Source organism: Stigmatopora nigra, chromosome 4, assembly GCF_051989575.1.
Source record: "Stigmatopora nigra isolate UIUO_SnigA chromosome 4, RoL_Snig_1.1, whole genome shotgun sequence".
NCBI classification, from domain to species: domain Eukaryota; kingdom Metazoa; phylum Chordata; class Actinopteri; order Syngnathiformes; family Syngnathidae; genus Stigmatopora; species Stigmatopora nigra.
Window position 1 is genome coordinate 3,883,719 of NC_135511.1, and position 22,881 is coordinate 3,906,599.

Here is a 22,881-nt window from a genome sequence, read left to right on the forward strand (position 1 = left end):
TGACCCCACCCTCCATTACCTCCCAAAAAAAAGTCTAACTATATATTCAAAGAGTTCGCTTTCACATCCAATCATCGCGCAGAGAGGTCAATAAATATCGCGAGATTTAGGTTCTGCGGGTAACAGATATCATGTAAACTGAAAAAGAACATGTGAGCCGACGAGAACGGGCGTTGCCATTGTCGGCCATTTAGTATCAGTACCCTTCGATAACGCTAACATATTAATTAATAAACTGTAGATAGAACCTGTACTTTGAAATTGTTGTATAAATTATATTACATTATATTACACTATATATATATATATATATATATATATATATATATATATATATATATATATATATATATATATATATATATATATATATATATATATATATATATATATATATATATATATATATATATATATATATATATATATATATATATATATATATATAGATAGATATATATATATATATAGATAGATATTATATATATATATATATATATATATATATATATATATATATATATATATATATATATATATATATATATATATATATATATATATATATATATATATATATATATAATATAAATATATATTTTTTTTTTCGGCTAAGGAACCCCCTACGATCCAAGTGAGGACCATGTGGTTCAGAAAATGAATGAATTAATACGTATACAGTCTGACGCAAGATGGCCACCAATTGTTTTTATTTTTTCGCTGCTGATTCTGCCTTCAGATATCTATCATCCCTCTTGGTCATCTCATTTATTCATGATAGTGTTTTATTGAAAAAAAATATCCGACATTATCCCTTATGTAATAAAATGAAATAAAATAATTTACTGTACCAGCCAGGTGAGTTGAGTCGGGCATCTGATTTGAATTGCTACTGGACATCTTTCTGGTGAGGTCCAAGCACGTGTCACTAGAGGGAACCCTCGGGGTCGACCCAAAACAATAATACCGACTGTGGGGAGGAAAGTCTGGATTTCCCTGCTCAGGCTGCTTATCTCAGATAAGCGTGAAAATATGATTCTGATGAAAATTTCTGACTGATTTTGATGAATATTGAATTCATATTTTTTATAGGAAAGAGACAACGCATATTTTCATTAATACCCTTGAAAAGAAAGTTGTTCCTGCAATTCACGCTAACAGACGTCCAATCAATGGTTAGCGCGTTGGCCTTACAGTTGTGGGATCGAGAGTTTGATTCCAGGTCAAGAACGTCCTGTATGGAGTTTTCATTTCATCTATACGACGAAATAAAATGTGAGTCTATAAATTGGCCACAAGAGGACGAGGTGACTTATGCATGAGTTTTGCGTTAGTATATTAGAAAGTCGTTTTCGGTAAAAATGAGTGAAAAAACATTTCCGTTTTCAATGAAAATAAAGATTTTTATTTGAACACAAACATGATGCTTAGTTTTCATCTAAAAATAGGAAATTAGGAATTTAAATTGTATTAAAAGGGCTCCTCATTAGGGTCGCGGGATATAATGGCGTGAAGAGCTCATTTACACAAGTTATATATATATATATATATATATATATAGATATATATATATATATATATATATATATATATATATATATATATATATATATATATATATATATATATATATATATATATATATATATATATATATATATATATATATATATATATATATATATATATATATATATATATATATATATATATATATATATATATATATATATATATATATATATATATATATATATATATATATATATATATATATATATATATATATATATATATATATATATATATATATATATATATATATATATATATATATATAATATATAATGCATGTTCTCCCCGGGCTTGCGTGGGTTTTCTCCTGGTACTCCGTTTTCCACCTATATTCCTAAAACATGCAAGCCAGCCTGATTGAACAGTATTTTTTGGCCTATATAGGTATGAGTGTGAGTATGAAAGGTTCGTCTCCATGTGCACTGCGATCGACTGGCAACCCAATCAGGTTGTCCCCCGCCTGCAGCCCTTAATTTCCTGATGTAGGCTCCAGCAGCCCCCGCGACCCTTGTGAGGATTAGGGGCATCTAAATGAATGAATTAATAATTACCGCGATTATTTAAAGCCATTGAATCGACGAATTTGAAAACAATATTTCAAGAGGTGGGTGGACCTATCTTGTCAAAGTGACGTCGCAGCATCTTATTGGCCGACATTGTTATATTTAAATGTGAGAGGGAGTGGGGTGACGTCAGTTCCCCCGACACCCCCCTCCCTTCTCTGTCACGGTTGACAGTGAGCGAAACAAACATGGCGACGTCGTTGTACGGACGCGGGTTTCTGGGAACTTTGTTGCTTTTAACCCACCTCGCCATTGGCGTCCGTGCACAAGCGGCGCTTGCCGAGCCGCGCAGCGTCACGCGGATTCTAGGCATGCGTCTGGAGCGCAGCGATGCGCCGGCCGCGACCACCGAGCGCGGGGTGATCCAGGTAACCGAGGGCAGCGACATCCTGGTCCGGTTCTACGGGCTCCACTTGTTCCCCAACAGCTCCGCGTTGGTCCGCTTTATGGAACTGTACTCCAGCGAATCGGAGGACGATGCGCACGGCGCCATGGAGGTGTCTCTTAATAGGACTTGCCCGGAACATAGCAAGGACCTACTGGTGAAGGGCATCATGGACGTGAGTAATGGCAACACCTCCGGGGTGGTCAGCGTCGTTGTCAAGCAGCTCCGCAAAAGCGAGGTGATCAAGGTGTTCGCTCTGTGCGTCCGGGACCCCCTGGACCCGCCGGATGCCTGGTCCCTACTGGACGAGATGGACGGAAGGGTGCGGGTGGTGGAGGTGACGAAGTCCCTGCTCCCCATCTGGCTCGAGGTGAATGACAGCTGCTACAAGTACTCCGGTACAAGTACAGATCATTGCCTCCCCAAAAATCTTTGTTACTAATACCTTTAATTCCTAAAAGTAAAAAAAAAAGTACACCATTTAATTCATTGGCTGCCATTGGTGGCGATAGACATCTAATCGTGTGGGTCTTATTATCCTTCTGCTCTGGATTTAAATGAGTTCTCATCTCTCTTTCTGAACCGCTTTATCCTCACCAGGATCGCGGGGGGTGCTGGAACCTATCCCAGCTGACTTCGGGCCAGAGGCCGTGGACCCCCCGATTTGGTGGTCAGTCTATCGCAGGTCACTAGGAGACAAACAACCATTCACGCTCACACTCATACCTAGGGGCAATTTAGAGTGTCCAATTAGCTTACTATGCGTGTCCTTGGAATGTTGGAGGAAACCAGAGTACCCAGAGAAAACCCACACAGGCCTGGGAATTTGCTGCCGAACCCTCCCACTTAACAGCCAGGTAACAAGGAAGTGACCCAATAATGCCCCAAAAGTAATAAGTTTTAACCGCATGTGTACAGAAATTGTTCTAGAAAAGGCATTTTCTATTCTTTTCAACTGCGATGAACCACAACCCAAATACCATGGAAAACTGATGACAAATTCAACCATGAAAAGAAATTGTATTTAAAAATAAATAAAAAAAATGCACGAGGCAATAGGGGCAAAAAAATCTAAATACCATTTACATTAAAAAGTAGATTTTTCTGTTGCCCCTCCTAGTCAAAATGAATTGAATGTCTACTGCTGCCAATGAGCAAACATTATTATTCTAGTGGAAAGTTTTGACCTGATAGTTCCTTTATTTAAGGAGCCATGCAAACATTCTACTGCAACCGAGATGAAAATATTGAAGCACACATCTACTTTCTCACTTTGGGTTGCCAGATAAGCACTCGCCAATGGGGAACCAAACTGTGTTATCATATCAATGCTGGTATTTCAATCAGAAAAAACAAATGCTAACAAACTACAGATCTACATTAGCAATGATCTCGGGAACATACAGAATGTGTAGTTTACAAACTGTCTATTACATACCAATAATTGAATGAGTACACAGGACAGTTTGTATCTGGATTAGGTTGGTACACAATGATTTTCTTTAGAGCGTCAAGTTAACACTAAGTAAAAAAAAAAGAAAAGAAAGGCTTTGGTGAGCAAAGGTTAATTTGTCATTCGATAACAAGAGAAGACTTTTTTTCTCAACACCATATATGGACCCTGCTAGTAAATATTTCGTTTGGCGAAGATTTTATTCCTCTATTAATTTTAATATCATTTACTGATCAACATATGTATATTTACCCACAATGATGCTCTCTTTGCATAGCACAATCATGTCAACTGTTTATTTTGAAAATATCAATTTATACATATTCAGGCAGACCTCTACTTACGATCGATATTAATTAGTTCCAAAACTTTGTTCCTAACTTGAAAATACGGTAATTAGAGCAGTACTTTATATGTATATTCTCTAATTCATTCCCCGGTCCTCACACAACGAACAATTAAAGCTAAACCCTTTAAAATTGGTCAAAGTGTCCCAATTTGGTATGAAAGATGTGAAAACACAAAAATGAGAGAAAATAATAAACGATTTATCAATCTCTCAAAATGAATAACAAGCATACCAAATCTATCCGTGTTGAACATGATGTGCGCACGTGCATTTCCCCATGACCCGAGGCCGTCAGAAAGCCATCCACTTTATAGTACATTCTAGACTTGTGTTAAGATATGTGCTGCGTTGCATTTGTACAGTTTTTATCGCTCTATAAGGGGTATTGCAATCATTAATAAGGGGAGCATTTAGCCGAGGTAGACGGGGCATGATATGCACATGCGCATTCCCCTTTGACCTGTCCAATTTGAATTGCATTTTAGACTTTTATAGTGGGGCGAGTGGTTAGCTTGTCGGCCTCACAGCTCTGGGGTCTGAGGATAAAGCGGTTCAGAGAATGAGATTACTTTTTTAGTGGGGATAAAGTGGTTTCAGAAAATGAATGAATGAACGTGTGCCCAACATGTATGTATGTGTATAATTTTATCGCTTTTTAAGAGGAATTTGTATTCTTAAGTAGAGGTTTGACTGTACGTAAAAGTGATGTATAAGAAAACACAAAATTATATCATGTGACAAGGAGACATCATGCAAGTTTGGTATCAGACGCCATCCAAGTTTGGCATCTGTAGTCAGTTTTTCTTCCCTTTTCAGTTTTCTCCATTGGGCGAATGACTCTCTTATACATATTGTTTTGTTTCTGAATTTGTTAAGACTAATTTGACAATTTTTGTGACTGTGAATGCAACCTTGGTTTCCATAAATATATCTTTACATGGGACAACACTGGATAAATTACACTGTTATTGAATGTAGTCACAGGAGAGATAACAAAATTTTACGATCTTCAAAATAACTCAAATCACAGCAGTAAATGTGTAAAATGCTGCCAACAACAGTGATTATACCCCAAGTGAATATCTAACATTTTGCCAGAAATTGGGACCAATTTTCCATTCCAGTGTAATGTAACTAGTAGGTGTAACAAGCATATGTACTAAATTCAGCATTGTCACTCTCATATTGGTCACTGGGAGCTCAACATGGCAAGACACTGAAATTAAGCTGCACCTTGGTGTCTAAGAAGATACTATTTTAAGAGTTCAATTTCCACTCAAAACAGGCTATGCCATGGTCCACCAAAGAATTTGAGTGCCCATGCTTGGCAGCATATCCAGAAGATGTTTTTGGAATACAGGCATATGATTGCTGCTGACATTGCTGCAGAGGTTAAAAGGGCAAAGGTTCAATCTGTCAGTGCTCAGACCCTACTACGCCATAAGCTGCATTCAATATGTCTGTGTAGCTGTTATCCCAGGAAAAAGCCACTTCAAGAAACCCTGCACAAGAAAGCCTGCAAAAGGTTTCCTGAAGACAAGTAGACTAAGAAAAATAGATTACTGGAACCATATCCTGTGATCTGATGAAAACAAGATAAGCCTATTTGGTCCAGATGGTGTCAAGCATATGTGAAGACAACCAGGTGAAGATTACAAAGACAAATGTGTCTTGCCTACAGTCAAGCTTGGTGATGGGGGCGTCATGGTCTGGGAATGTATGATTGCTGTGGGCACTGGGGAGCTGCAGTTCATTGAGACAAAATTGAATGTCAACATGTACTGTAGCATACTGAAGCAGAGCATAATCCCCTCCCTCTGTAAACTGGTCCGTGTAGCAATATTCCAACATGACGACTCCAACACACTTCCAAGACGACCAGTGCCTTTCTAAAGAAGGTGAGGGTAAAGGTGATGGACTGGCCAAGCATGTCCCCAGACCTACACTCTTTTGAGCATCATCAAACGGAAGGTGGGGGAGCGCAAAGTCTCCAACATCTAACAGCTCCGAGATGGCATTGTTGAAGAAGATTCCGGTGGGGACCTGTGAAGTACATGCCGGAAGGGTTGAGACTATGCTAGAAAATAATGGTGGCCACACAATATATTGACATTTTGGGCACAATTTGGAGATCTTCATTTTGGAGGATTGTCAGGTCCACTATGAACATTCACAAGTTCGAACACATTTAAAGCACACCAAGACAGATGAGTGATATTTTGAAGCATGCGGTGGTATTGTATGTCAATGTAAGCTACCAGCGTGTTCTGTATTCAAGGTATTCCAGATTTAAGGTATTGCATCGCTTTACGGTGAGATGGGGTTGCGATAACAATGTGGCTGTTATGGCCAGGTGTCTTGTTGGTGACAGGAACAACATTTCATTTGTGTTATCAGTAGAATCACTTGATGGGGAACTTGGAGTGTGAATTGGATGGAACAGTACAAGTTCAGCTGTCATCTGTATGGTCAATGCTTCCACCCACACTGTTTATACACACGGGGGTAGAGCAGCTGAAACTGGGTCCAGTCGTTTTGAGTAGAACGCTACTGGTTTCATTTTTGTACCCTGTGATTGTAGTAATACTGATGTCATGAATGTCTCTTTGCAAGTCACTGTTTGGGTGAATGGTTTTTCATAGTCTGGAAGCCCCAGGACTCCTGATTCCAAAATGTGTTGCTTCACTTCCGGGAATGTTTGGTTTCCTTCTTCAGTCCATGTTACTGGGTGCCTCATTGTCATCTCAGCAGCTGATTTCATAAATCGATTCCAAGTTTATAAATCCTTTTCCACCTTTAATATCTGATCGATTGATTATATTTTGGTGGCCAGCCAATCAAAAACACAAAAAGACACAACAATTCACGCTCACACATCAGAAATCAGTCGTCTGCAATTTTCATGACTGGTGAAGACCGCCATCCCAAGTCTGGGCTTCTTGGCAGCTCACCACCTATTGCTGTCCTATCACCAATAATCATTCTCAAAAGAAATAAGTTAACGACATTTGTTTGACGTCAATAGCTTGACGCTACTGCAATCCGTGATATTCCAATAGTCATTAATATGCCTCCCGCTAAAGCATATTTCACCCACTTAGAACAAAAACAAGGAATGTCTTCCGTGCACTGAAAACACTCCATGTCTCTTCAGTCCTAGGGAAGGTTGCCAGGTACAATTCACCGAATAATTTGAATAAATGCCATGTCTGCATTGTCTTCATGTTTGATATCCCGAATAATTTGGATCAATGCAATTTCTGCATTATCTTCATGTTTGATATCATTAATAGATGCACACAAATGTCCTCACAATAAGATAACGCACGACCACATGCCAACTTACGAAGTAGTAGCGAACAATCTACGCCATTCGCACTAGCTAATGGGGAAAAATGTGCAACGCTCCGCTCAATGCAAGTACAGACGTTACACGAGGGAATTGCGGGTAGACAGACCGTGCCCATGATGTTCTTATGAGCAGCCTCTTGCGTCGGCTGTCTGCTCGTGTTTCAAAATGTGTCTCGTATCTCAAGATTAATATTTGCTCAAAATTGTACTCGTATCTCAAATGGCTCGTATGTCGAGGCACTCGTATGTTGAGGTACTACTGTAAATATTGCCACATTACTCGTTCCGATGCTACTCAAAATGTCTATTCAAGCATTTGTCCTTGTGGAATTACCTCCCCTTTAGGTGATCCTCATCTCCTTCCTCCTGGTACTGTCGGGGATGTTCAGTGGGCTGAACTTGGGCCTAATGGCCCTGGACCCTATGGAGCTGCGCATCGTGCAGAGCTGCGGCACGGAGAAAGAGAAAAAGTACGCCCGCAAAATCGAACCCATCCGCCGCAAGGGCAACTACCTGCTGTGCTCGCTTCTGCTGGGCAACGTGCTGGTCAACACTACTCTCACCATCCTGCTGGACGACCTGACCAAGTCAGGTGTGGGTGCAGTGGTAGCCTCCACGATTGGCATCGTCATCTTTGGCGAGATTGTGCCACAGGCGCTATGCTCGCGCCATGGCCTGGCGGTCGGCGCCAACACCATCCTTGTCACCAAGCTCTTCATGCTTCTCACCTTTCCGCTGTCGTGGCCTATCAGCAAGCTCTTAGACTGCGTGCTAGGTCAGGAGATCGGCACCGTCTACAACCGCGAGAAGTTGGTTGAGATGTTGAAGGTGACTGAGCCGTATAACGACCTGGTGAAGGAAGAGCTCAACATGATTCAGGGAGCGCTGGAGCTGCGCACCAAGACGGTGGAGGACGTGATGACGCCCTTGGGGAACTGTTTCATGATCCACAGCGACGCCGTGCTGGACTTCAACACAATGTCGGAGATCATGGAGAGTGGCTACACGCGCATTCCTGTCTACGAGGGCGAGCGCTCCAACATTGTGGACGTGCTTTTTGTCAAGGACCTGGCCTTTGTTGACCCAGATGACTGCACCACGCTCAAGATCATCACTAAGTTCTACAACCGTCCCGTGCATTTTGTCTTCCATGACACCAAGCTGGATTCAATGTTGGAGGAATTCAAGAAAGGTCAGTCCATCTCTGAATTCGAATTCATATTACAGTTAGTGTAATACCAATGCCAGAGCTGCCAACTACTTCGGAATTTCAGGAGGTTACCCGGGAATGCAACGCAAACTCCGGGATTCCGGACAACCTCTCTGAACTTCAGGAATCCCAAATCGTTGTCACTTAAGTTTTTTAAGCAACCATTTCAGAAAAGAACCAAAAGTACAGCTTCCTCCATCTTGATTCAACTGCACTGTAAACCGAATTTGGGGACGAGTGCATTGTGAATCATCCGAGTTACAAGTTCTGATGAATGATTCATCTTGTGCGACTTCAGCGCATATTGATTTTGCGTGAATGTTATTCCCTCTAGAATCTAGAGGGAATAACATTATATATAGAGTCTAGATAAACTCCGGTAATGGGGCAAGGGTACTCCTGAAATGGGGTCGTCAGAAGTTGGCAGCTCTGCAATACCATAGTTTTGTCTCAAATACCATTTCTGATACCCAACTCTATGGAATTGTACCAATATGAAGTGTCTTAAAAAAATCTTTAAAATAATTTTATTACAGTTTGCTTACTTGAAATTAAGGTCATTGCTTGATCAAGCACTTAACTCATTGGCTGTTATTGACTGAGGCCGTTGTCAAATCCATTTAAGGTCGGAGGGTGGGCAGCAAATAAACAGAACTTTTGTCCGCTGTCACCCCTCCACTATATAAATCTACTAAAAATAAACGTATTTTTCATTAGAAGCATGATAACACCTAATTGGTTCCACGGTTCTCACTCAACTAGCAATTGAACCCTTTAAAATTGTTCAAAATGTCCCAATTTTGGATGAATGATGTGAGAAACACAAAAATGAGAGAAAATGAACAACAAGCATGCAAAATCTATTCATGTTGAAACGCAGGTGAACAAGGGGAAACTATCGGTAGGAAAAGGTAGAGAGCCGACAAACAGGCGGGTGGCGGCCATTTTGAGAAGTGTTCGGGTAGTCTCCCTCAGATAACCTCCATCGGCCGGGAGTCAAAAACTACTACATTGCCTGATGCTTCCTCTATATGAAGATTATTGTTGAGGATCCAGCCTTAACATGAATAACCACGTTATACCAATACATATCGTTCAATCATCCAACACTACTGTTAAGTAAAGTAAAAAACAGTAGTCCAAAAAATCATATTCTCAAGGAGGACACACAAGCACACACAAATCAAAGCTTTTTCGCCACTTCCTTCTTTTACTTCTCTGTTCACACATGTGCACTTCCTCTTTGTCTTGCCCGTTGGACAACTTGGATCTCCCTTAAAATCGGTCGCAGGTCGAGGTTTGACTGCATAAGGATTGTTGGACGCCACATGATTGGACGTCAATCACAGTCAATGATCCTGAAAGATAATTTTCTGAACCACTTATCCTCACAATGTTCAGGCGGTGCTGGAGTTAATCCCAGCTAACCATAGGCACCAGGCAGGGGACACCCTAAATCGGTGGCCGGCCAATCGCAGGCCACAAGGAGACAACCATCCATACCCACACTCATACCTAAGGGCAATTTAGAGTGTTCAACCAGCCTACCCTGCATGTTATTTGGGATCTGAGAGGAAACCGGAGTAACCGAAGGAAACCCATGCAATCCTTTGGAGAACATGCAAACTCCAAACAGTGAGGCAGACGTGCTAACCAATCTCCTTGAAAGAGTTAATATACAGTAAAAATGCCACGTCACAGAACAGTGGCCTGGTCTCCCCGCTGGAATCTTGAATTCCACTCACCGCCGCTTGGCATCAGTTACCACGGTGACATTGTCCAATACAAAAGCGTTTGCTTAAGAGTTGAAAACAGCCAGGTGACCTTCTGAGATGGTGACACCCCACTGTTAGCTGTAATGAAATCTTAATGGCGCTAGTAGGAAGTACCAGTGGGAGATGTGGACGTTTAATGAAAGGTCATGCTATTTATATAAAAAGGAAAAATGCTTGTCTATTGCTGTCAATGAAACTGAAATATAATCAATCATGCAAGTTCAGTGTGGTTCTAATCTTTAGGTTTTGACAGTCAAATGGGGTAATATCATCCCAGAAACAGCTTGTGGTGGTATAAAGCGCCTTAAAGTCAGCGGGTGTCGTTGTGAAAACACTGACACAAAAGCAAGTGAAAGCTTTTTAAAGAGAGCGCCAGCAGACTTTCACATGATATCCCTCAGCTGTTTGACTTTATGATCCTGTGCAAACACAAAAATATATTTTTCCAGGCATAGCTATTGGCTCATTTGGTTAACAATTTCTCTTCATAAAAAAAATCGTATTCACCAAGGATAAGTCTGTAGTTGATTATTTTATGATGGTAGATGACTAATCATATTGTGCCAAATATTATTGCACTGTTAATTGTATGTACATGTAAATATACAGTTGTGATCAGTTTACAAACACTTGTGAAGAACAATGTCATCGCTCTCTTGAGTTTCCAGTTATTTCTACAACTCAGATTTTTCTCTGATAGAGTGATTGGAACCGATATTTCTTTGTCACAAAAAACATTCATGAAGTTTGATTCTTTTATGACTTTATTATGGGTTAACAGTAAAAGTGATCAAATCTGCTGGGTCAACAATATACATACAGAAAGACGAATGAGCAATTTTGGTGACTTAGAAAGTTGTCAGTGAAATGAGCTTCATAGCATGGCCTCTTAACTTGAGTGATTATGAGTGACTACAGCTGGTGACTTCACTCAGGCCATTTAAATTGGGCTCATTGAATGCAAATGCCCACAAATGCTACAATGGGGAAAGTCAAAGGAGCTCAGCATGGATCTGAAAAAGCGAATCCTTGACTTGAACAAGTCAGGAAAGTCACTTGGAGCCATTTTAAAGCAGCCTCAGGTCCCAAGAGCAACAGTGCAAATATTTTTTTGTAAGTATGAAGTGCATGCCACTGTTTTGTAACTGCCACAATCAGGAAGAAAACGCAAGCTATCACCTGCTGTTGAGAGAAAATTGGTCAGGAGGGTGAAGATTCAACTGAGAATCACCAAAAAGCAGATCTGCCAAGAATTAGAAGCTGCTGGAACACAGATGTCGGTGTCCACAGTCAAGCTTGTTTTGCATCTTCATGGACTAAGAGGCTGTCGTGCAAAAAGGAAGCCCTTGCTCCAACAGCGACACCTTAAGGCTAGACTGAAGTTTGCTGTTTACCACATGGACAACAAAGACCTTCTTGAGGAATGTTCTGTAGTCAGACGAAACAAAATTCGAGCTGTTTGGCCACAATGCCCAATTTGGAGGAGAAAAGGTGAGGCCTTTAACCCCAAGTACACCATGCCTACCGTCAAGCACGGTGGTGGTATTATTATGCTGTGGGGCTGTTTGCTGCCAATGGAACTGGTGCTTTTTCGGAGAGTAAATGAGATAATAAAGGAGGATTACCTTCAAATTATTCAAGATAACCTAAAGTCATCAGCCCTGAGATTGGGTCCAGTTGGGTGTTCCAACAGGACAATGACCCCAAACACACATCAAAAGTGGTAATGGAATGGCTAAATCAGGCTAGAATTAAGGTTTTTGAATTGCCTTCCCAAAGTCCTGACCTAAACCCCAGTGAGAACTTGTGGACAATGCCCGAAAAAACAAGTCCATGTCAGAAAGCCATCAAATTTAACTGAACTACATCAATTCTGTCAAGAGGAGTGGTCAAAGATTCAACCAGAAGCTTGCCAGAAGCTTGTGGATGGCTACTAAAAGTGCCTAATTGAAGTGAAAATGGCCAAGGGACATGTTACCAAATATTAGCACTGCTGTATGTATATTTGTGACCTGGCAGATTTGATCACTTTTTTTCTGTTCACCCATAATAAAGTCATAAAAGAACCAAACTTCATGAATGTTTTTTGTGACAAAGAAGTATCTGTTCCAATCACTCGAGCAGAGAAAAATCTGAGTTGTAGAAATAACTGGAAACGCAAGAGAGCCATGACATCATATTCTTCACAAGTGTATGTAAACTTTTGACAACAACTGTATGTATGTATGTATATCAGTGGCGGGCTGTATATTTCGCACTTAGGCCTTCAGTAGTGCTGTGTCTGAATCCATCCAACCATCAAAGTATTTTATACCTATAAAACCTTTAATGCAGCTGAAGCTGCAACACGTATAAAAATAATCAATAATAACCTAGAATATTGAAATATTATTTGGGAAAATAGACATATTTTAGTCACCAAAATTTATTTTTATCTATACACAAAATACATCGTCCTTTCTTTTCTCAAGAAGATTTCAATTACTCTGAGGTACAGATTACACGTGCGTTTCAGGTCCACCAAGAAGTTATTTTCTATAACCATCAAAGCTAATCCTGACAGTCGAGTCCGTCCTGTTGTACTTCTGGCATAAGTATTGATTCTGTTTTCGGGCTAAAAATGTCAGTTCGACAGAAGCAGTGGACACGGGGATGGTCACCGTCAAACCCACAAATGTATACACCCGCCCCATGCTCTCACTTAGATTTGTCTGCTGAAGGAAGTCAAGGAGATCAGTGGGAGATTTTCCTGTAAGATATTCTGTGGCATATATTGCAATCAGTACTGTTCTTAGCCGACCGATGCAGATCGAAAAGTGTAGCGTGGCTCTGTGTTAAGATGGAGAAGGCTGCATATGGCAAAGTTTTCTGGTATTCTCAAAACTACTTCGGGTCGAGGACGGAGAGAAACATCAGTCTTTCGTGTTCTTGAAATCTGGTCCGCGTCTGGCAAATAATATTGTCCAGAATCCTGTCATGGAGTTGGTGGTAGTGTGCACCAGAATCTTGCTTGAAAAAAGCATGTCTGAATGCTCAAAAATTCCATTAAATGTGTGAAGCAAAAAAAAACCTACATAGGATTGTTTTGTAATTTTGTCCTAAGGCTTTATTATCCTAGGTTTAAAAAAAAAATACAAATTATGTGCTACAAAGTTTAACTCTTTAAAGCAGAAATCTTTTTTGCGGGTCAAATACGTTAAGAATCATCAGCGGCCAATATTTCAAAGATATTTATTTATTTATTTAACTGGGTGCTTATACACAAATATGATTGATAGCAATTTGATTATTACATAACTTTAAAACAAATCTACGCTTTTGAGGATGATAGGCGTCCGATCATATTTTTTTCAATGATAAGTAGATGTTAACAAGTGACCCAAAAATGCAATAAAATTAATAGTAAGTGACCAAAAATCTACAGAATTCAAAATCATCCAGATGTGCTTTAAATCCATCAGCACAACGCACACTCATTCCCCATTACAGAGACAAACCGTCTTTTATTTCCCTTCTCATCTCTTCCTCCATCATTTCAGCAATAGCAGTGATCAGGTTCTTTTATATTTTGCCCAACATGCCACTAAACACTTTATTAGTGGACAGGTGGTAATTTAAATCCATGTTTCTCTCAGCAATGAGAGAAAGAAGTTCTGCATAATTTCCTTTCTTTGGGGATGCAGCGCTTTCATGGTGTCCCCAAAATGAAAGTTTTCAGAGTTAGCTTCGGAGTTGATCGCCCTTTCTTAATGATGTCCATTTTCTTCTGTAAAAGTCCGTCTGGAAAATGGCTTTGTGAGCAAATTTGCAAACAAATCCATTTGTTTGCCTCCTTCGGCCATTGCGGGTGGAGTTTGCGATCTCTGGCTGGCTCACTTTGGCTTTGGTCCACCTACTCTATCACTAGCCACTAACCATAGTTGGTGAAAGCGATGACGTTTCTCTACGACTGCGAGAAGGCAATGACGTATCCCTACGCCTGCGAGAAGGCCTTGGTGTCACCAAATCGAACTCTGATTGGTTAAAGCAACAGTCTTATCGACGCTTGTTTAATGCAGCTGAGCCTGCACAACTGATTGGGAAGGCGTTGAGGCAGATTTCTGACCCTGGCAACAAATAATGGCTGAATGTGATTGGTTAAATGCTTCAATGTGAAAACACATCTGGAAGCAGTGCAACCAGGGGAAACAATAAAAGGAAGCTAACAGACAATTTGGAAATATTTAACAAGTATTGATGGACAAAATATAGTATATGATTCAAATATTTCTTTGGCCAGCAGAGAAGGCCTTGACGGCACACCACTGATGTGTATATGTACATGTTTGTTTGTTTATGTTTTTATATATAGTTTAGTACACAATAGCTTAGCAGGTTTATACTTGTGGTTATGTTGTCTTTGTTGACCTAATGCTTGTTGAGTATGTATGTTTGGTAGTAGGACTTTTTTTTTCTTTTGTTGAATGATTTCCCAAGACACTCGCTTTGTCATGTGTCCTGACAGCTTGTCCTCTGTCAACTTTGTACTATGACACCAACGAACACTCACACACCCTGACTTCTGTTACTTGATTACTTGATGCCCTTTGTGACACTCTAGGAAACTACAAAAAATATACTTTCATACTCTGACACACCTGAAATTTAACTGTTTTTTTTTTTTTTTAAATGGGTGTGTCCATGTGCTAATCATTCAATAGTTGGCCCTTTGTGGACATCAAGGATATGGAGGGTCTGTAAAACTCCAGAACATTAGAAGAATGATTTTCCGTTTCCCTGTTTTCTAAAAGGTCCATGTAGCACATTATGGCAACAAGGTAAATGAAACCTATAGAAATGATATGATGGAATCATCTTGGCTGCAGTTTGTGATTGCACGTGCAGACTGCTTATTGGTGCCAGTTACCCTCTGGTTACAAAGAAATTAAGTAACGTGTTTATACATGGTAACTCCACTAAGGGCTTCTCAGCCCAGTCGCACCGTGAAACCTGCACAAATCAATGAAAACAACCAAACTTACAACCTCCCATTTGGGATAAGAAAATCTTAGATTTTATGTCTAAGAGTAGGACTATTTACACAACGAAAATAATTTCAACTGAGTTAATATTAAGACATTGAAACAACAATGCTACAACCTTGCTTGTATTATACAAGAAATACAACATTTTGTTTCAGCCATCTGATGTCAAATAAGGCAAATAGAATAATTATTCGTATTATTTTACTAGCAAGGGGCTGAGTGGTTAGCCTGTCGGTCTTACAGCTCCGGGGTGCTGGTTTTGAATTCAGGTCGGTCCACCTGTGTGGAGTTTGCATGTTCTACCCGGGCTTGCGTGGGCTTTCTCTGGATACTCTGGTTTGCTCCCACATTCCAAAAACATACACGGTAGGCTGATTGGACACTCTATATTTCCTCTAGTTATGAGTGTGAGTTTGATTGGTTTTCCGTTTCCTCGTGCCCTCGTACCGATTCAGGGTGTCCCGCCTCTGGCCCGGAGTCAGCTGAGATAGGCTCGAGCACCCCCCGCGACCTAGTGAGAATAAAGCGGTTCAGAAAATGAATAAATCAAATAATGAGTTTTACTTGCAGCTTGCATTGAAAACAATTGACACCCAGAGACTGGCTACAAATGCTGAAATTTCAGTGCCATTTATGGTCCTTAACATCCAAATAATTTCAACTAGAATGGGTGAGTGGAATTCAGCCTTTATAGACAAAATGGATTAAATGTGTAGGGCTGTCAATGAGTTCAATCAGTGCCCTATGAAGTCCTAAATCCCAACTGATCATCAGACATTGCCCCGTGTGTTACCAAATACAAGACCAACTGCTATGCTTGTGCATGTTTGTTCTTGTGCGTCTGCGTGTGATGCCCCAGGCGTCGGCAGCTCTTGTTTGGTGACAAACGCTTGGGCTGCCGGCCAAAAAGTGAGGCCGACGTGGACAGTAGCAGCATCAGCTGCAGGAGGGTGACTTTGGGTCTTTCTTTGTGGACTCAGCTGACACACGCTCACAACTCTAGGCCTGTTCTTGGAGCAACGTCCTTGTCTGAAGGCAAAAATGCGTGTCCAAATTGCTGGGGTGTGCCAGTGTAGTACTCTTTGGCCAACGGGAGGATTTTAAATATCACACCTTAGTTTCAACTCTTGACAGATAATACCCAAGTCAAAAGATTTTGAGAATCTACCGTATTAACTCATTGGCTGACTTTGACGCTGACGGGTGTCCAATTCATTTGAACGATCAAAGCAATGGTTTAAAAGTCTATAAATGTATGAATCTTTAATTTTTTTCTAATATTTTGACGTGCAGTGGTAACTTGAGACACGAGCTTAATGCGTTCCGAGACTGAGCTTGTATGTCGATTTACTCGTATCTGAAATCAATTTCCCATCGAAACGAACTAAAAACTAAAATTAATTTGTTCCAACACCAAAATACAGAATATTGGAATGGAAAAACAACAGAGGGAGACTTTTTACATGGCTCGTAAAATAACGAACGCATTTTAATTCATTTGGATTATGGTACAGACACATTAAAAAATAAGTTTAATCTTACCTTACACTAAACTTAATTCTAATTTTGTTTTAAATGTTTATACCTTTTTTCTGGCCCCTATTTGCCCCGCCTCCACCCTGACTTTCAGCTGCAGTTTTTAAAAGGAACCTATCGAGGGTTGTTTGCTTCAAGATATTCCGAAAAATGATGCACACAAATGTCTTCACAATGAGATAACGCAAGATCACTTGCCAGCGGGAAGTAGTATATAGTGGTAGCTCGACATACGAGTGCCCCGACATACGAGTAATTTGAGATATGAGTAAAATTTCGGGCAAATATTTATCTTGAGATACGAGACAAATTTTGATACACGATCATACAGGGGACGCGAGAGGCTGCTCATAAAAAATCATTATGGGCACTGTCTTTCTGGTCGCAACTCCCTTGTTTAATGTCTTTGCGAGCACTGGGTAAAGCTTTGCATTTTTTTAAGTGTTTTGTTTCTCGTTGGCAAGTGGTCGTGCGATATCCTATTGTGAGGACATTCGTCTGCATCATTTCGGGAATATTTTGAAGGGAATACAAAAGCAAACATCTAGGTTGCATCTGAAAGTCAGGGTGGAGGCAGGGCAAATAGAGCGAACCTGGCCGAGAGAAGGTATCAAAATTTAAAACAGAATTAGGTTTAAGTTTAGTGTAAGGTTAGATTAAACTTATTTTTGAGTGTGTCTGCATCGTAATCCAAGTTCATTTCAATTTGTTTGTCATGTTACGAGCGTGTTGCCATGCAAAATGCCACCTCCCCACTCCGCCTCTCTCTCCCCACTGCGTCTGTCTAATTTTAACAATAATAAACTTATTTTAGTTGTATTAAACCACTAGTTATTTGTTACTTTGTTAATACATGGCGAATTAGAACAAATAAAAATGCTTTTCCAATCCAATATCCTGTTTTTGGTCTTTTTTTTTCAGAGGGTTGGAACAAATTAATTTTTTTTGTTAAATTCTATGGGAAATGTTCATTTGAGTTACAAAAAAAATCGACATTCGAGCTGTGTCACCGTGTTTTTTGTTGTCGCCATTATTAATGCATTTAATGTATTTCATTAATTTATTTACGTGTTTATATACTATATATTTAAGTAAACTTGTACCCATATTTAGACGGTTTAAATTTTAATTGACTTTGTCTTCCTTTTGTAATTATGAATCTTATCCAACTCTCACCTTGAGTGGAAATTTATAGAAAGGAGTAATTGTGCTAAGACATGTATATTTGTTTTAGTGTGGAGGTCAAAGTCTATATGTAAGGACACATTAACTTCACCTGAATGCTTATTGTCATGTGGAAAGAAACCATCTGAATTGTTGATACAAGAAGGGGCCCCCGGCTTCACCAGTCCTACCTGCTTGTTTAGAACCAAAAGACAGTTGTTGCTCTATAAAATTTCTCTTGTGAAAAATGGGTTAGATGTGAAAGGAAAATTTCAGTTTCATGTATAGCACAGCAAACATGTATACAATTCTGACGGATGACCTGGAAAATGATGCACGTGCAATGTTCTCCTCGTGCTTTTACAAAACAGTGATTTTGATCTGAAAGTTTCGCAAGTACCGAAAAAAAATGGCTCAAAGTGGCACTTTTCCTACCTCAAAAATGTGACATCCTAGTACAAATATCGATTTTCTGAAAAACTGTAATCCAAATTCGAAAATCTGCCACGGTGTAAATTTGCCAACTTTAGGTGAAAATCGCGTTCAAATCGGATTTACTGTCTTTTCTCCATTTTACTCATACCTCACAGAGTCGCATACACAATAATAATATTGTTGATATATTGCTAGTCTCTCGATTGTGTGTTTTACTGGAACACTTATTCTGTATAAGTTTTGCATTGTACATGAATTATTCATTGGAAGAGTGCAAACCTCAACCAGAGCAATAGGCCAGGGGTGCTCAAAACATTGATGTCGATCTAGCTGCTGAAAGGCGAGGTACTATTGATAGGTTGCATAACCGTAAAATTTAATCCAGTCTGTTGGTTCCCTTTTAAGCCTGAACAATATCTCCCTTGTACTGCGTGCGATGTGCAGATGAGGAATGCTCTCATCTCAGGAATTGTGATTTATTCATTCATTCATCTTATGAACCGCTTACCAGAGACCTGGCTAAATGTAATTTCATCGATGGCTGGGGTGCAAGTACCTAGCAACAATATCTTAATTAGGGACCATGTGAGAAATCCTGGTCGGGGGGGGGTTTGGTGTTCTATGTTAGGGAACACTTAAATTGTAAACAGATTGAATGGGTTTGCATACACAACCTTGAATGTATCTCCACAAATGTAACATATATACCTCCAGCCGCCTATAATACATTCTAATTATACGGAGATTCGGATCCTTCTTATGTAATGTGACACGAGAAATGAAGTCTTGTTTGGAGATTTAAATATTAACTGGCTCAACAAATCAAATCGGTCACATTGAAATCACTAACTAATTATTGATACAACTGATCAAAGGTCCCACTAGACTAACTGTCTTCTGAAACATGCACAGATCTGATATTTTGCAACAACTGTGAGTGGATCCAAAATATATAATTCAATAGGATCAGAGGTCTATCAGGCCTTAACCTCATCCTTTTCTCAAGAAACCTTCCTAAAAATAGATACTCATATCAGAGCAGATGAAAGTACCAAAAAGGGGGATCCCAAATCAGACACAGCTGCCTAAACTATATCAATTGGAATGATTATCTCTACCAAACTCATGCAAGTGGGAGCTGTAATATTTTCATGACTGATATCCAAGATAAGTCTCTGCAATCACAAGAAGAATTAAAGCAAAACCATCAAAAAAGAATCGCATCTCATGGTTAAATGAATCCATCCAGACTAGCCCATACATTGGCAAACTACGGCCCGCAGGCCACATACGGCTCACTAGGCTTTTTAATCCGGCCCGCCGATGTTGTCCAAATGTTTTTTTCCCCAAGATGGCGCCGTCACACGGAAGCCGGTGGCAGTAGTTCTGTCCACTCTTTTGTTTTTCGTGTTTTACAGCCCCTCTATCTTTTTTTAAATTACATTTTAATATTTCTTAATACATTCCTTTTTACTTTACTCTGTACTTTATACTGTTTACTTTAATTATGATTGATGAGTATGTTAATACTTTAGTGCTTTTTTTCTGTTGATGTTTCATATGTACTGTTAACGGATGCAGTGTTTTATATGTATCATATCTTTTGCCGGCCCATTTGTCAAATTTTTAAAGTCAATGTGGCCCCCAAGCCGAAAAGTTTGCCCACCCCTGGACTAGCCCATGCTCTAAAAATATCACTTGAAACAAGAAAGATTACTGACAGACATGTACTTCTATCAGAAATAAAGTCATCAATGAAATGAGCTCTGCAAAATCTAATTAGTTTATAAATATTAGTACTGCGAAATGGAACAGTGAAGAGATTTGGAAAAATATTTTAAAACTGGTAGTAAATACCTTAATGCACTGAGAAATAAAGGTACTACAGTTGAAGAAGAAAACGATCCCTGATTCAAGGGACATAGCAACAACTTTAAATGATTATTTTATAGACTCCGTTAAAGAACTGACACCTAACTACATCCCTCAGATAGAATATCACCCACCAAAGCCATTCAACACCAATGAACTCATTCTTTATCTGCACAAAGTTTTGCAGTCACAAGTTGAGAAAGCTGTACAGTGGTACCTCGACATACGAGCACCCCGACATACGTATGTATATAAGAACATCCTGGGCATTGTCTCTCTCCCCACATCTCCCTCGTGTAATGTCTCTGGTCGCAACTCCCTCTTTGTAATGTTAATGCGAGCACTACGCAGAGCGTTGCTTTTTTTCAGTGTCTTTTTTTTCTGTTAGTCATTGCGAATGGCGAGGCGATCGCTAATACGAAATTCATATATACTACTAGTTGGCTAACTTTTCTAACCAGCATTTTCTCGCAATAAAACCACGAGGCTCACTCACGGCACTGGAACGAGGCTGAGGTTCATCTTCATTGTCTTCGTCTGGAGCTATGCTATCGTTAAAGGTCTTGGCTTTGGTTCTAATCATGGAGGTATCCAGAAGAATCTTCTCCTTACAGTCCGAGATCCAGACCGATAGGGCATACTCCATCTTAATTATGAGTTTATTCCTCGTGTTTACCACTTGCATGTTGTCCATAGAAAAGGTTACCCTTGCCATCTTCCAAATGTTTTGTTCTTCCTTCTTGATTTAACGCACGGCTGATTCATTTATGATGCCTTAGATCAGTGGTCTCAAACCGGTTCCACATAGGGCCGCAGTGGGTCCTGGTTTTTGTTCCAACCGATCCAGTGGCGACATTTTAACCAATCAGGTGTCTTTAAAATAAGCAGCACCTGACTCTAATTAACTGATTGCACTTGCAAAAGGTATCCTCGTTGAGTTGGAATGAAAACCCGCACCCACTGCGGCCTTTTGAGGACCGGTTTGAGATCACTGCCTTGGATGAATGACGCATGAATCTTAGGTGTTTAAAAATCCAAACAATTCTGAAAATAGGCTCGGTGTAGTCTTTTTCTGCATGATGCAAAATATAATCTGAAGAAGATGAAAGAATAGGCAAGATGACGCCCTTGTCTGCTGTTTGTATAATTTGACGCGTTATTCTTCTATGGTGAGATTTTGCTTCTTCCTCTGCGCCGAGTGCCACTCATTTCAGTGGCAAAGAAGAAGTTGTGCCCTGACTTCATCTCCTGTCTTCTAGTTGAGTTTTAGCGTGAATTTTGACTTTTTTTATTAACATTTTTATATACTTAAGATGAAAAAAAAGTGATGTTCTGAAGTGGTGAAGGATTACAGTTATGTGAATCGTGTTTGTGTTCAATTTAAAAATAGTTCATTTTACTCCGGTTCTACCACGGTCATTGCCAGCCAGTGTTCATTCCACGTAAAACTTAAGACAAACAACACCATCTTTTGTCCATAAGTGACATATTTATGAGCTATTGTTGACGAAACGTGCCATCTTTTAAACAAAGAGCTGAAGAACATTCCAATTCAAATGTTTGCTTGAGCAAAAGTTATGTTTTCTTTAGGCAAATCCCATCTGGCCATCGTGCAGAAGGTGAACAACGAGGGCGAGGGTGACCCCTTTTATGAGGTTCTGGGCCTCGTCACGCTAGAGGACGTTATTGAGGAGATCATCAAATCGGAGATTCTGGACGAGTCAGACCAGTATAGTGAGTTACCTATTAACTTTTTTGGCATTTCTTAATTCTGTGTCACTAATGTTTCGGGGGTGTTTGTTTTCCCAGCCGACAACCGCACCAGGAAGAAGGTGGCGCCCAACAAAAATAAAAGGGACTTCTCGGCATTCAAGCATGAGAGCGAATCCAAGGTGAAGGTTTCACCTCAGTTGCTGCTTGCGGCGCATCGCTTTCTAGCCACAGGTGGGATTTGACAGCATATTTCATGGTCTGTGTTGAAATAATGAATCAACTTGATATAAAGAATGGTGAACTTTGTGTGCTGGTGAGATTGTGAGTGTGAATGGTTTGTCTCTCTTCTTGTGTTCCCTGCAAGTGACTGGCAACCAGTTTAGGTTGCCTCTTCCTGAACTTAGTAGCTTAGTTAGGCTCCAGCAATGTTGAAGATGAATTAACATGAATGTTTATTGCATCGCATGAATTATTGC

General features: G+C 39.9%; 1 protein-coding gene across 1 annotated transcript in view; it reads left to right on the forward strand.

Moving 5' to 3' along the window:
- The first annotated feature begins 2,283 nt into the window (after positions 1–2,283).
- LOC144194999 (metal transporter CNNM4) overlaps positions 2,284–22,881 on the forward strand; it is a 33,145-nt gene continuing 12,547 nt past the window's right edge. The window contains exons 1-4 of the mRNA XM_077714299.1: positions 2,284–2,893; positions 8,022–8,868; positions 22,283–22,426; positions 22,502–22,636. Of these exons, the coding sequence (XP_077570425.1) occupies positions 2,327–2,893; positions 8,022–8,868; positions 22,283–22,426; positions 22,502–22,636 (1,693 nt within the window). The 5' untranslated portion in view covers positions 2,284–2,326. The remainder of the gene's footprint in view (positions 2,894–8,021; positions 8,869–22,282; positions 22,427–22,501; positions 22,637–22,881) is intronic.